This window comes from Rhea pennata, chromosome 2 (assembly GCF_028389875.1).
Source record: "Rhea pennata isolate bPtePen1 chromosome 2, bPtePen1.pri, whole genome shotgun sequence".
In the NCBI taxonomy this organism is placed as follows: domain Eukaryota; kingdom Metazoa; phylum Chordata; class Aves; order Rheiformes; family Rheidae; genus Rhea; species Rhea pennata.
In genome coordinates this window covers 3,570,021-3,584,060 of record NC_084664.1, presented here as the reverse complement: position 1 = coordinate 3,584,060, position 14,040 = coordinate 3,570,021, and the positions used below count along the sequence as shown (strand labels likewise).

At 44.2% G+C, this 14,040-nt stretch overlaps 1 protein-coding gene across 9 annotated transcripts in view; it reads right to left on the bottom strand.

The window, feature by feature from the left end:
* OBSCN (obscurin, cytoskeletal calmodulin and titin-interacting RhoGEF) overlaps positions 1 to 14,040 on the bottom strand; it is a 158,580-nt gene that overhangs the window by 141,149 nt on the left and 3,391 nt on the right. For all 9 annotated transcript variants that reach the window (XM_062568715.1, XM_062568714.1, XM_062568718.1 and 6 more), the window contains exons 2-3: positions 8,524 to 9,664; positions 140 to 409 (exon numbers count right to left, since the gene is read on the bottom strand). In XM_062568715.1, coding sequence (XP_062424699.1) covers positions 140 to 409; positions 8,524 to 9,655 — 1,402 coding nt within the window. In that variant the 5' untranslated portion in view covers positions 9,656 to 9,664. The remainder of the gene's footprint in view (positions 1 to 139; positions 410 to 8,523; positions 9,665 to 14,040) is intronic.

The following is a 14,040-nucleotide window of genomic DNA, read 5'->3' as shown; positions in this document are numbered from 1 at the left end:
GCACACTGCAAGGAAGTCTACTGTGCTGCACTGTCTGCACACATGGAATAAACACTGATCATAAGCTCCAGTCTGGAGCCCCATGTGTGAATCTCAGGGTGAGACCTGGCCCACCTGCAGTAGCAAGACCCTTTCTTACCTTGGACAGACAACTCTGCTATTGTCCTGCTCCCTTCTTTCATCTCACAGATATAGACAGCATCATCATCTGTGGTGACATCTTGGACAGTGAGCCGGCGATATGTGCCCTCTTCTTCGATGTTGTATTTCTTACTCTGCTGGAGCTTTGTTTCCTCCTTGAACCAAGCTGTCTCTGTACTAGGAACAGGCACCTCACATTGGAAGGTGGCAGATTCCTTCTCCCGAACTTCAAGATCCTTCAGTTTTTCCTTGAAGGGTATTGAGGGTTCTTAAAGGAATACAAAAAAAAGGAGAAATAAGAATCTGTGATAGTCTGGGGTAAAATGTGTGCAAATAAATAACTCTGTAGGAAAACCTAACTCTCTCCTTACTAATGATGATGTTTTGCATTGAGCTACCATCCAAGACCAGAATCAAGTCCTAGTGCAGGAGTTTTCTGCTCTCATATAAGAGAGGAGTTATTCTAGCCCATAAACTCTTACAACCCAGCAGAATTATTTTACAGGACTTGTGAGTGAACAAGTGTCAGTATGAGCTGTGGTACTTGCTGCACAGCATCACACAGAGGTGTCAGCTCTAATTCAAATACAAATGTGTTGGTGCAGCATGAGGTTATCAAACTCTGCTCTCCTGGCCTGCTTGTCCTCTAATGAACTTCTCTGCTTTGTACTCTGTCCCACAGGCCAATGAGATGGAGGGTAGAAACCATCCAACTTGATCCTCTACATAGCACAAGCCACCTCACTTCAGCCTAAAAACCTTCATTAAAACTAGGCTTCGTGGGTGAGTAAATAACAAACAACCCAAACAACCTAGATTTAGGGAGAGGAAAGAGGGAAGCCGTTCTAGGGGAGTGTGAACAGTCGAGGTAGTCAGCTGTTACAAGAACCAGCGTTTTACTGGTCTTGGAGCAGAAATGAACTTAGTGGAGGGGCCTGAAAGGGCACAAAAAGACAAGAGGCAGCTGCGTACACAGGAAAGACATGGGAGAAAACACAGAAGCAACTAATGAGGAATTTTTTGTTCTCCCCAAAGGCGCCAAAGTCCCTGGGTCAGATTTATCAATGACAACAACAACAACTAGAGGAAAAGTCTGTATCTCCCACCTGCCACTTCTTTCTTTCAGCAATTGAGCTGCACTGCTCCAGCTTAGGGAGAAACCAGAGTGTAGATCAAACATGCAGAACAGCTGCATGGCAGTGATGGATGGCATTTTATGAACAGAACAATATAGGTATCATTTAAATCCAGTGACAGCTGAGCTGTGAAATCATCTCAGTACCCGAGCACTGACACAGAGAAGGAAGAACTGAACTGAACAGGACAGCGTCTGGTCACAGCCACGGGACACAGTCATGCAACAAACCTGGATTAGCCAGTGCTAATGCATCATCGCTCACGCTTGGTGAGAGATCACATCCCAACATGTGTCCTTCATCTTCTGGTTACTACTGCACCAATTTGCATTTTTTTTTTTCTTATGACTCTCTTCTCCCTCTCCCTCTTCACTCCCTAGCAGGTAATTTCACATGCTCCCCAGTAAGGTATTAGCTTGCAGTGGCACATCCCACTCAGTCACCCTTCTCCGGAGTCTGGAGAAACACAAATCAAGGCTCTCAAAAATCCCAGCTCTAAGCTTTGGCAATCAGGAGCCTCCATTTAATAAAATGCAGAGCTGTGTGGTGGGTACACCGCTGTAGAGAAAAGCGGAGGTGGCCCAGAACTGCCCTTACTCCTAAGAAAGGAGGGCCGATGGGCACAAATGCATGTGTGCACATGTGTACAGGATAAAAACCTACTTCCCAGCCTGCAACATTTCCAGCTGGATGAAGCATGGTTCAAAAGAGGCTTCTCCTGCTTTTGGTAGCTCAGTGTAAAAGTGAGGCTGATATCTGTCCTCTCCTGCGCCAACGCTTAGGAAGCAGGAGCCTGTTACAGGAGCATGTCTGTCTTTGGTCTGTTCAGTTCCCTTTTGAACTCAAGCCCTGGAAAGTCATACATTCAGTTTTGCAGGTCCCTCATCCCACAGCCAAGATTGCAGCTGTCACCCAAAAAACTCCCATCATTTCTAGCTAAGCACAGCCTGGACTGTCCTGTCAGGCACCCAGGGGCTGACAGGCACCAGCACGGAGCAATGCTATCTGCCATCTCAGTTGGTATCTGGAGACTGAAATCTGATTGGGAATCTGTAAAACACCTTAGGGGCAGGCTCCAAAGGAGTGCCCGCCACTATCTTGTTAATTTGGTTGTGTTCTTGAACAGGTCCTGCCCTAACGTGCCTCAAGGCAACTTAAAGTCTTACCTAAAAGCTCCGACCTACCTTGGCACGTTAACTTTCTTCTCGCTAACCAAGATGCAGCTCAGACTCCTACCCTGCAATCCTGTCTATCATCTCTGGAAACACCCCATGCTGTCAGGGGCAATGAAGTGGATGCAACTCTCATGCCACAGGATCAAGAAAGAGGATGAGACCAAGAAAGCATTTGTCAGCCTCAGGGAACTGGATACAATGCTGATGTGTGAGATAAAAGGGAATCTGAAATGGACCATGAGAACGTCCTGACATGCCAAAGTTCCAGAAGAAAATGAGATGCACAGGAGAAGCACACAAGCATATTTCTGTATTTGGAGCAGTAAATCATATCATTAATCCCTGCCCCTTTGTAGTCACCAAACAGTATCTAAAGCAAAACAAAACAAAACAAAAAACAAAACAAAAAAACCCTTCACTTCTCTAGGAAAAAGCTATCAAGTGTACAAACACATAATAATCAAGGAAAGATCTCAAGAAAAGATAGCTAGTTGATCTTCCTCCTTAGTAGACTAATAAACATAGTCTGACTATATAACCATACAATATTTATATGAGGAAGCTGTGTTCAGAGAAAGGAAGCATAAGACTTCACATTGGTTTTTCAACTTGAAGAGGATTAACATTACTAGCTACACAGGAAAACAAATAAATATGCTTATTCTCCCATTGGCCTGAATGACAAGTTGAACAGAGATCTCTCTATTACTCTTTCACTCCATCTTGGTCTATAGCCTGTCCTACCTGGATAAACTACACTGCAAATTCCCCAACGTAGGTATACTCCGTTACCCTACTCGTACAGCACCCAGCACAGTAGGTGCTGTACGAACATTCCTTGGCTGGAATTAATATATTTCAAAGTTCCCATTCATACAGGGATAGGAAATATTCTATGCTATGACTACTGTAGGTACATCAGGAAGAGTTCCTGCAGATAACTATATCTGATCTATCACATCAAATATCGTAACTACTGATTGCTCATTTCTAAATGCCTATTAACCAAATGTTACCCTTTTGTAAGGCAATTTTAAGTAGGAGCTCATGTTAAGTACATACTACAGAAGATAAAACCATTTGGCTATTTATCATCTTCCTGATTGTTCAAACTTGTCATAACATCTGAAAACGTCCTTGGAAGATAAGCAAAAAGTGCACTCAGCTGAGGTTAAATGTCACATAATTGTCACCAGGATTCTCTGTTTCAGATCAGAAGTGCCACCAATTCCCATAGGTAGTTCTTCTAAATATCAGAGCTAGGTAGAAGTTATTTAATATTCAATGAGAAAGGTGATTTCTGATATGTCTCTATTCATACCAAATGCTGATTGTGCTCAAAATTCAATTATTCTAATTTTTCATTGACAAAATATAAGTGATTCGTTTCACAATGACAAGAGTTGAAATGTTCAGGAGTGTTAAAGAAAAATCTCTTTTCTTCAGTTCATTTTGACTTTCTGGAAGCAATGGTTTCACTGTTTCATGACTATATCCTTTCCTAAGGGACACACTCCCAGCCAGGTGAGCTGCATCTCCCACAATACAAAAGCACTTTCATCTCTGCTTGAGTCACAACAGTTCACAACAGCAGAAAAAGTAAGTGTTATGAAGCATGGATGACAATTTAGACATAGCTGACAGTAGTTCAGGTGAATGCAGTTTAATACAAAAATCAGATCAAAAGTGTGAAACTATATTTCCTTGATCACTCCACATTAATTATTTGTAGAAACAGCTACCTCCATGAAAGCCCAGAGGTTTCAGTTTGGGTGGCAATTCTGCCTCGTTTTCTAACAGCTGGACTTCAGTACATGACTGATTTTCAATAACTCCTCATGATGAGTTTAAATAACCTATCTCCAATATCAATATCTTTTTTGTTGTTGTTGTTGTTAAATGATGAATTCTCTGCAATTTAACTGTATGCATTTTCCTATTGATCTGTTTTTAGCCAAAGCAGAAACGTGCATTAAGGCATATAATGAAGCCAGTAATTTATTTTGCAAGTGCTTCTTCAGGAATTACGAGATCTGCAACAATCTGCCCATTGGGAAAAATGTGAGATGGAAACAGCAAAGCAAAATCTAGAGCCAGCGAAAGGCAGGAGCAGCTCATGGAGTTAGTGGGAAGCTGCAAGACCTTCGACCAGCTATGAATTTGGCTGCTTGTCTTGAGAAAATATTTCTCCAGAGAGTCATATACTTTTGTTTGGTCCATAGCAACCAAACTAGCAATGAGATGATGTTATTTTTCAAAAGCAGGTCCTGCTAGCACATATTTTGTAAAAACAGATGCAGGCTGCAAAGCCGGAGTCTCCTCAACCTTATTAAGGCACATTTGTCTCTGATCTGGTCCTCTCACCCGCCTGCATTTCCTTGTGTCTACTCCCGGTCTTCTCATAGGCTGATCATTTATTATTCTAGAGTCAATTTTTCCCTCTGTCAAATAAAAATGATCTAATAATAGTGAGAATATGGAGAATCTTTTCAAAGGGGACAATCTAAAGGTGTACAGACAAGCTTCCAACCTTTGGTCATCTTCCCATTTACGGTGGTTTCCAGCTTTCCCCTGTGCCTCTGTATTTCTCACATCTCAATTCTTTTTCAGATCTCAAATGTCACTGCCATGATAGTTAGTGGTTACCTAAAGTCACTTCAGAGCCGAAGAAGAAAGAACTGGCCTCAGTACTAGTCTGTTTTTCCATTCTTTATCCTACTTAACTCACAACCTTTAACCTTTACATACAGTATCTAATTACTGAACTAGTCCCTCTGAATCCAGGGACTCCGTCCCAAATTCCATTACTCAGATGAACCTTCCTTGGCCCAGGCCCCACGATAGAGACCTGTATGCTCTTCTTGCTAACTTTATAAACAGCCTAGAGACATCAACAAAGCCTTCACGAAATTCAAGAGATTTATTCATGCTCCTGCTATCCTATCTGTTCTTCTGGAAATGACTCGTCAGATGAGGTTTACTCCTTGGAAGCATTTCGTAACTTCTTCTGCAGCTTGAATTTCAGCATATGGCTTGTGATTTTTATCTCTGCTGAAGACACTAGAATCCAGCACATTTCTGAGTTGAAGTCACTGACTCTAGGTTTTCTTTAATTGGGTGAGTGACAAGCCTGTCCTATAGCCTCTCCTTGGAGATTCACATCTCATTCACTACATCTCATTTAGAAGCAGCTTAAAAGTCTCTTTTTAACTCAGTGATCTTGAAGGCCTGGGTTCAACAAAGCGCTTACAAATGTGGTGGTGTCCCTAGGCTTAGAAGCTAGATTGACAGAGTATTGGAGGACAGGCTAGAAGAGGCCTGACCTGTGCTCAGTCCCATTCCCTACTGAGAGGTCTGCTAATACCCACCTTAGAGGCAGGATGCTGGGCTGCATGGCCTTTTCTATGTTCTTACCTTTAACACACCCATAAATACTCTCACTCAGATTCTTCCGTTTAAATTACATGTTGTACGTGAATCATAATCCTACAGAGTATTAAACCCATGAAGCTTGTCTTCCCAGGTACCTGTGTCTATAAATGCATACTGGGGATCCAGTACCACAGGCTCTATAAATACACCGTTACCTTTATAAAGACCAATGCAGCAGCATCATGCTGACAGAAGGTGGCTGCTTGGAGAATTTAGCCTCTTCTGCATTACTGAGCAAAGAGGAGACTGTTTGGCAAGATGATCTATCCCCCAAAACACGATGGCAGATGAGCTAATAACACATCACCAATAGCATAAATAGCAGATTAAAAGCTCCCTTCGTGGCTACATCATTCGGAGCTGTGTCTTTGAAGGGGTGAGAAGGACTTCTGGTGGCACAAAGGAGAGTCATTATCCAGGGCCTAATTATAACCAACAAACACAGATTTTCCATGGCTGCCTTGGCCTGATCAGAAAACCCAACACAGCTACAGCGTAACAAAGAAACAGACCATAAACATTTCTGCTTTATCCCTCTGACTCACAAATGTCTCTTGACAACGGACATTGACAAATAACCTTTTCTAGTGTGGCTTGCTCCCGGACCTGCTGCTTTGCATGCTTTCCCCGTCTCCTTTGGGATGGGTTGCACCTACTGCAAACAGCCAAATAAGCATGGGCCCTGGGGAGATGCTTGTCCTCGCAAGACAGGCACTGGTCAAGTATCAGCGCCCGAGTCATCCTCAGACTGAACACCCACTCGAGGGCCACGATCAGTCTTTGCCTTTGAGTCCTGTCTCAAGAGGTGGTCACAGCTTTATGGAAGAGGCCAAATGCCTTTCCTGACACCACTCAGCACGTCCCAGGGATGGCAATGAGTGGGACTGTTGCCAGAGAGGTCCCTGGATCAGGTGTCTCTGATGGATGCAGGGAATCAGTCGCTGATGGGAAAGACAGCAAGTGTGAAAAACGGGAAGTCCAGAACAGGGGAAACAGAAAAACAAATAAAAGCTGAGACTCTTGAAGATGGGTACAAGACACAGAGCCTTCCTACTCATTTGGATTTCTAAAACAATTTGCTGTCAGTCAGAAAAGCCTATTTAAGTCTATAAAAGTCTAAGTCACAGAAGTAAAGCTTTCACATCTGAAAGTTCATTTATAGGTGTTGCCTAAAATTGTGCCAAATGGGAAAGCAGCCACAAAATTCAGAACTTCCTTTGTAAAAATATTTGCGTCACATTTTTCCCCGCAGTCCTGAAGGACTTGATCTGATTCCTGCCAGATTCGAGAGACTCTCTGAAGGTAAGTTCAGATTTGCCTTATCATTACTGACCACAATGGACAGAGGCACCATGGAACTGGCACAAGTTAGGAGAACACCAAAGAGGCCTGCAGAAAGCAAGGCTGCTAGTGGGGAGGAGAATTGAGGGGGGCTGTGATTAGAGTTAGGGTAGGTCCCCAAGAGATCTAAGGCAGCCTGACACACTCAGCTTGCAGGAAGGAGTTTCCTCTACTGCTGTCTAAACCAGCAAACCTGAGGTTAGATTATACCCTGGAAGGTAGGATGGTGTTTCTGCAGTCACTGAACCAAAGGATGGTAACAGATTTCCTAGATTACTCTAAGGTCAGGCTGGAAGAGAGCTTTAAAGATCTAGTCCATCTCAACTGCCCCACAACAGCCTCTTTCTACATCATCCAACCCTCATTGATGCTTGATTATGGTCTTATAAAATCCCTTATGACAACGCTCTCCCTCTCCCCAGGTGATCTATTTGAATGGTTACCCCTCTTTACAAATACAGGGCTTTTCTTCACATCTAATCCAAATCTCCCTTGCTGCAGCTTTGTAAAAGAAACTTTGCTCATATTCCCTGTGACTGATCAATAAACTCCTGCAAAGGAAGAATGCTCAGAAGAGATGGGCAGAGATGATGTGCCCTTGAAGCTCAGGGAAGAACTGCGAGTGACTGAGCACAGCTGTTGCAAAGAAAGATGAATTTATGTCAGGACAAAGGAGACTCGAGCATACCCTTTCTTTTAGATAAACAGCTGTATCAGTTGAGATCAACTGACTATACCACAGTGGACCAAGGGTTGTGTAATCAAAAGACTGCGAATGTCTCCCTTAGCTAGCTGTAGCAGCATGGAGGGAGCATGTATGTGGCTAAGCCCGACAGAGAGTAAAAGAGAGAAAACAACTAACAGAAGAATTTTGGAGAGCAATGGGCTTGAGTAGGTTTCAACCCATGTATTCCTTCCCAGTGATTGGGGATGCCCACTGTCAGGATGGTGAGCATATCATAGAAATCTGTAATGAAAACCACATTTGTGTTGTGACTCAACTCTATACTGCAATTGCTATCTACTGCTAAGTCTAGCTTACACATGTATTGTGGTTTCAGTATATTGCTGTATCACTCCACTAAATCGAAATCTCTAATCAGTATTGGTAGTAAAACTGAAGTAAAAATCAGAATCTTCAAATGCATAAATGTGATATTAAACAGTACACCCTTCATGTGTAGGATACCTAAAAGAACCTGGTCAGAGAGTACTGGACTTCAACACTACCACGGCAATTTGGGAGCGCACTGGCTTTGTCTTTGTGCAAGGCTACCCACCCCAGTTTGCAAACCCACCTTTGACAGTGACCAGCACAGAGCTGTAGGTCTGGCCTGCCAAGTTGGAGGCTGTGCAGGTGTACAGCCCATTATCCACCTGCTTGCAATAGAGGATCTTCAGCACAAAGTTCTCCTGGTCATCCTCATAGATGATGTGCCGCCGCCCTTCCAAAATGATCTCGTCGTCCTTCTTCCATATGATCTCTGGCTTGGGCTCCCCTGTCACGTAACAGCTCAGCTTGGCGTGTTTCCCCTCTGTCACACTGCACGTGCGTGTCAGCGTCCCAAACATTGCATTGCGGGCCCCCTTGGCGGTGAGGCCCGCAGCCCTCTCGTAATCCCGGGAGAGGCCGTAGCTAAAGCTGGACAGCCCTTCTGTCATGGAATAAGACTGAGCGGACAAGGAATCAAGAGCACTGTGGGAAATATCCATCTTCCTGATCTCCTCCCGCCTCTTTTGCAAGTGAGACAACAGGGAAACGGTCTTGCCGCAGCTGGTATCGAAATAGCTGCTGCTGCCCGGGTTGTGAGAGCCCTGCCTTTCCACGACCAGGGCAGCTGATGCGCTAGCAGAGCCGATAGGATTCTCTGCTCGGCATGTGTACGTGCCACTGTCCCCGAGCCGTGTGCACTGGATGGTGAGCGCATTCGACTCCCCAGCAGACTCGATCTGGAAGCGGTTGGCATCAGCCCGGTGCCGCAGGTGTCTCCCATCTTTTTCCCAGTTCACAGAGAGCGGCGGGCTGCCCTGAACTTTGCATTTGAACATGGCATCTTCTCCCAAAGTTACTTTGATGGACGTGGGTTTTTGGATGAAGTATGGGGCTGACTCTGTTACTGTGGTCTCCTCTCCAACTTTGATACTGACAGCTGCAAAAGCTTCCCCAATGGTGTTCTTGGCCCGGCAGATATATTGGCCGCTGTCCTCTAGGCTCAGGTCATAGATTGTTAGCCTGTAGAGATCCCCATCTTCTGTGGTTTTAAACCTTCCTCCAGACTGGACTGGAAGTTTATCCTTTTCCCAGCTCACAACTGGAATGGGGTTCCCAATGATTTGGCAACTCAAGGTGGCATCCTTCCCCACGGACACCATAAAGGCCTTCGGCCGGGTCAAGAACCGGGGGACTCCACTAAACGAGCTGTAATCCATCCTGGTTTCCTAAAGAATGAGAAAGAAAAATAGCAAGAGGAAGATTAGATAGTGGAAGCAAAGAATTGCTACACTTCTGTGGTATCAGGATGCTTGTCATCTAGAACGGTCTAGTTGGGTGATATTTCCATTGTCCCTCTCACAATAGGTGAAAAGGTCTTGGAACATTTTAGGGCTCACAGATTTCTTAGATTTCAGCTCAATGATGTGAATCCACTAGAAAAGAAGGTAGCTCACTTCCCCACAGGGATTATTGGGTAAAATATAATTATTGGGAGTTCATAAGGAAGTAACGTAATGGACCCTTTCAGCCTTAAAGACTTGGTACCAGCAAAATAAGCAGCAGGAATGCTGTATAACATATGGGCTAGTTTTGTAATCATGGAGGAGCAGACAGGCATTCCACTGTGATAGATGTGTCTACCATTAAGACACCTTCTCCTTTATACTCATCTCCTCTTCTCTCTCTCTTTTTCTACTTCATTTCCCTTACTCTTTTCAATTTTTCTTTTTTCCTTGCTTTTTAAATTCCGCTTATATGCCTTCCTCCATCTCTCCTCTTGTCCTCCTGTCTGGTCGTTACCCATCCCTAGACCTTGTCTCTGTAAGCACCACATGACAGAGACCACCACATTCACAGTAAGTTGTGGTAAACCCCTCTCCCCTAGGGACCTGTCTTTGGGGGGACATGCAGATATGTCTGTCCTTTACTACAGATGATACTTCTCTTTATTTCTAATTTCTATTCAATACAAATTTAACTATAGCTGCTTTCCCTCAATGGCAGCCAATGAGTACCCACCACTTACATGCAGCCTTGTCTGGACCAGATGCAGCTGCAGTGGGAATGGGTGTCTGTGCACATGTATGGCTTGGAACATGCACACCACACAGGATGAAGCTGAATCGCTATCCCCACCTTCTCCCCTTTGCTCATGCCCATGGCAGCACAACGGAACGCAAGGGAACTGATGGGGGAACACACACTGCAATCCAAGCAGGGCCAGATTTCTCCAAAAAAGCACCACGTGGCTCAGGGCTTACAGGAAAGCTTTCTCATTACCCGCTCGCTCTCAGCTGCTCTCTGAGCTTGCTGCTCAGCAGCCTGCAGCTGTTTGATGGCACGGCTCAGCCAAGGGGATGTGGCTTAAGCTGCGTCCAAAACTAAAGCTCAGAGCAATTCTTGTGTTTTACGTCCTGAGAAAGTCAAAAGCGATGACTAGCACTAACCTTCACAGCAGTGTTCGTTCACACGCACAGTCTCCCAGTCCCCGTGCAGCCGGGGAGCAATACAGCAGGCAGGACTGCATTCACAGCACACAAAACTCTTCACGTTGCTTCACTACTCCTGACACAGATTCCTGCTTGTCCTTTCTCTTGCTCTTGGGGTGATTCTACCTCTAAACCTCCAAGAGTAGAAGCCCTAGCACGCTGGCTAGTATTCACCTTGATAAGGCCCCATCTTGACCCCATTAACACCAGTAACAATGCACCAGCTGAATCTCCTTGGGAGGAGGATTAGGCCTGATAAGAGCAAACTTCACAGCTCCAAGCCTCTCTGGAAGTCTCATTCAGATGATTTGAGCAGTTTCTCTTACCAAGCTACTGTATCTCCCTGGCCCAGCAGACAGCAAGTTGCACCCCCTAATCTATATGGAAGATCTCTACTTGAGGGTATCTGCAATGCTGCTCCCATGTCTGTGCATTTTCACCTTCAGAGTGCCACACAACGCAAAATGCCCAGGGTACTGCATGTTGTAAGTAGCTCAGAAAGGAAATAAAAATCAGTCACTGTGACAGAAATATCCTTCTTAATCCTGCAGCAGTTTGGCTTCCCTGCCGGCCGCAGATCCACCCACTCGCTCACCCAATGACAGATGCCCTCACAATCTCCCTCCACCTTCAGTAGAAATTACTAAGGCCAAAAAACCTGCACTTTCATTTCTTGATCCACTGTTTGGGCTGTAGTTTCTTCTTTTTTTTTTTCCCACATTCTCCTCCAATTCCTGTTGCAATGTGTTAACATTAATGTGCAAGTGATGGCGCATGGGAGTGGGAGATGACTCTGCTACTGACCTGCTATATGACCTTGGGGAAACTGCCTATTTTCCCTGTGCCTTGGCTTCCTTCCCCATCATCTTCACATCAGGACAGGGACAGTCTCTCAGATAATAAGCACAGTTTATATGACAACATATTTGCAGGAACCTAAAATAAACCCTAAGTGAAAATAAGCAAATTACAAGATAATTTTCTGTGCAATTAACTCTGCTGGGGATTGAAAGACACAAGTCACTTTAAAAATTAAATACTGGGAAAGTGCTGGTACAAAAATGCAACATGGTATTTATTGTAATCATTATCATCATTGAAGATGATATAACTGAACTAAGCTTCAAAGTTCATGTAGGCCACAGATAACATATAAAGCCAAAAGTACAGTCTTTTTGTATTTACAAGAAAAATACACACTACTTACTATCCTATCCTTCTCACTTCAAAGAATATATGAAACTCTTAAAAGTAGCTAAGCAAAAATATAGTACATTGTATTCATAAGCTTTACTAGTTAAAAAATAAAGAAATATTTTTCTCTTGGTCTCAAACTAGTCTATAAATCTGAATACAGAGTTTGCACTTCCTAGTAACTCTTACTACGTTCAGCCTCTGTCTCCATTTTATTTTCCACAAGTACTTGCAAAAATGCAAGAACAGAAGCTGCAGGAATGGTTAGAAGATGCATATACAGGCCTTGGGCTTGAACCAAAGTACCCTGGACTCAGCAGAAATTTCCACTCAAGTCTTCCATTGAAGACTAGAGTCTTCTGCTCGTTTGGGCCAGACCATTTTAACATTCTGTGTGGGCTACTGGGATTCTGGTTCCAGCAGCAGCAATCGCTACAGTAACTAAGAGTTAAAAATGAAAAAGGGACTCAGGACTCACATTCTAATCTTGACCACACATCCTAATTAGCCTGAATTTCAAGCTGCATCATGTCAGCAAAGTACTTGGATCCATCTTCAGAAAACACTGCCATGTCTCATCCTTCCTAGATCCCTGGTAGTTTCTGATAGATGTGTCACACTAACTCCAGTTTCAAATCCATGGTGTCAAAAAGAGTAAAAAAAAATAAAAATAAATAAAGCTGCTTCACTTCTCCTTCAGACTGAGCTCTGTGTAACATGGAGAAGCGCCTCGAGCACACAGATGGCTAGGGACACACGAGAGCCGCCCGACACTGCACAGCAGTGACCTTTCAGCAAACAGTGACTTCCCTCAAACCACCTGGGTGCCTGAGCACAGATTTCCTCTCCCAGGCACGAGGAGACACACGTTCTGTGGGTGTGCGGCAGTCTCAGACGAGGCGTGAGCACAAGAACGCTTCTCACTTCCTAAAGCTCTCGTGCACCTGCTTCGCCTGCCCGATGGCGCTTCCCTTCCACCCACAGCCCAGTTGGTTGGGTACGTCCCTCCTCCAAACAGCGCCAGAGCAGCCGTCAGCCATTCGTTGTTATCTCTGATGGTCAAGAATGGCTGAAACACAAGCAAGCTGCTGCATCCTGAAGGGCGTCATCAGGTGCCTATCGCCTTTTCACCCCAACTGGATTGACTGTGCATATCCCTCTGAGACCATTCTTCCCACAGACTCAAGCTCCAGCCTCCCTTTCCCATTTCTCCCAAACATTTATTCCCTGTTTTCATCTCACTGCAAGAGGAACAAGCTGTTGTGCCCAGCAGGTTGCTGGTGCAAGGTCAAGACCCCACGCTGTAACCTACACTGCACCTTGCTCTCTACCAGCCTTTGCCATGCATCTTTGCACTCAACTGCTTTTACAGATGAAAGGTCAGGATATCAAAGGAAAAAATCGAGGAATTACTGAAAACAGCGTGCTCATCTGTATTATTTTATATGAATATCTAATATGTTAGGAAAACAAAAGGGGATTTATTCCTCCTTCTGCTTATTTTTGTAACCATGAAAAAGGCACTTAAACTCCTGTATCTTCAGTCCCTGTCTGAAAAAGCAGGTAAAACATTGCCTTCTGGGATGCTGAGAGCATGAAATCCAGTAACAGGCATGAAATCCTAATGCTGCAAGGATGAAATCACAGTAAGTGTAACAGCGAGGCAGATCATACAGTTCAGGTATAGTTTATCTAGTCCAAACTATCTTATAGATTAGACAGGATCAAATGTATGATATTGGATGAGACTGCGATAAATAGACAGATTAGGAGTCAGAGAAAGAAGAACCGCTTGTGGATATACTGCTGAAAGGAACAGACTTAATATTCCACAGTGCAACAATTTGGCAGGCAAATAAACTCATCAGATTCTTTCCACGTACTTGCAAACTTCAAAAAAACCCAGTAATTCTCTGCAA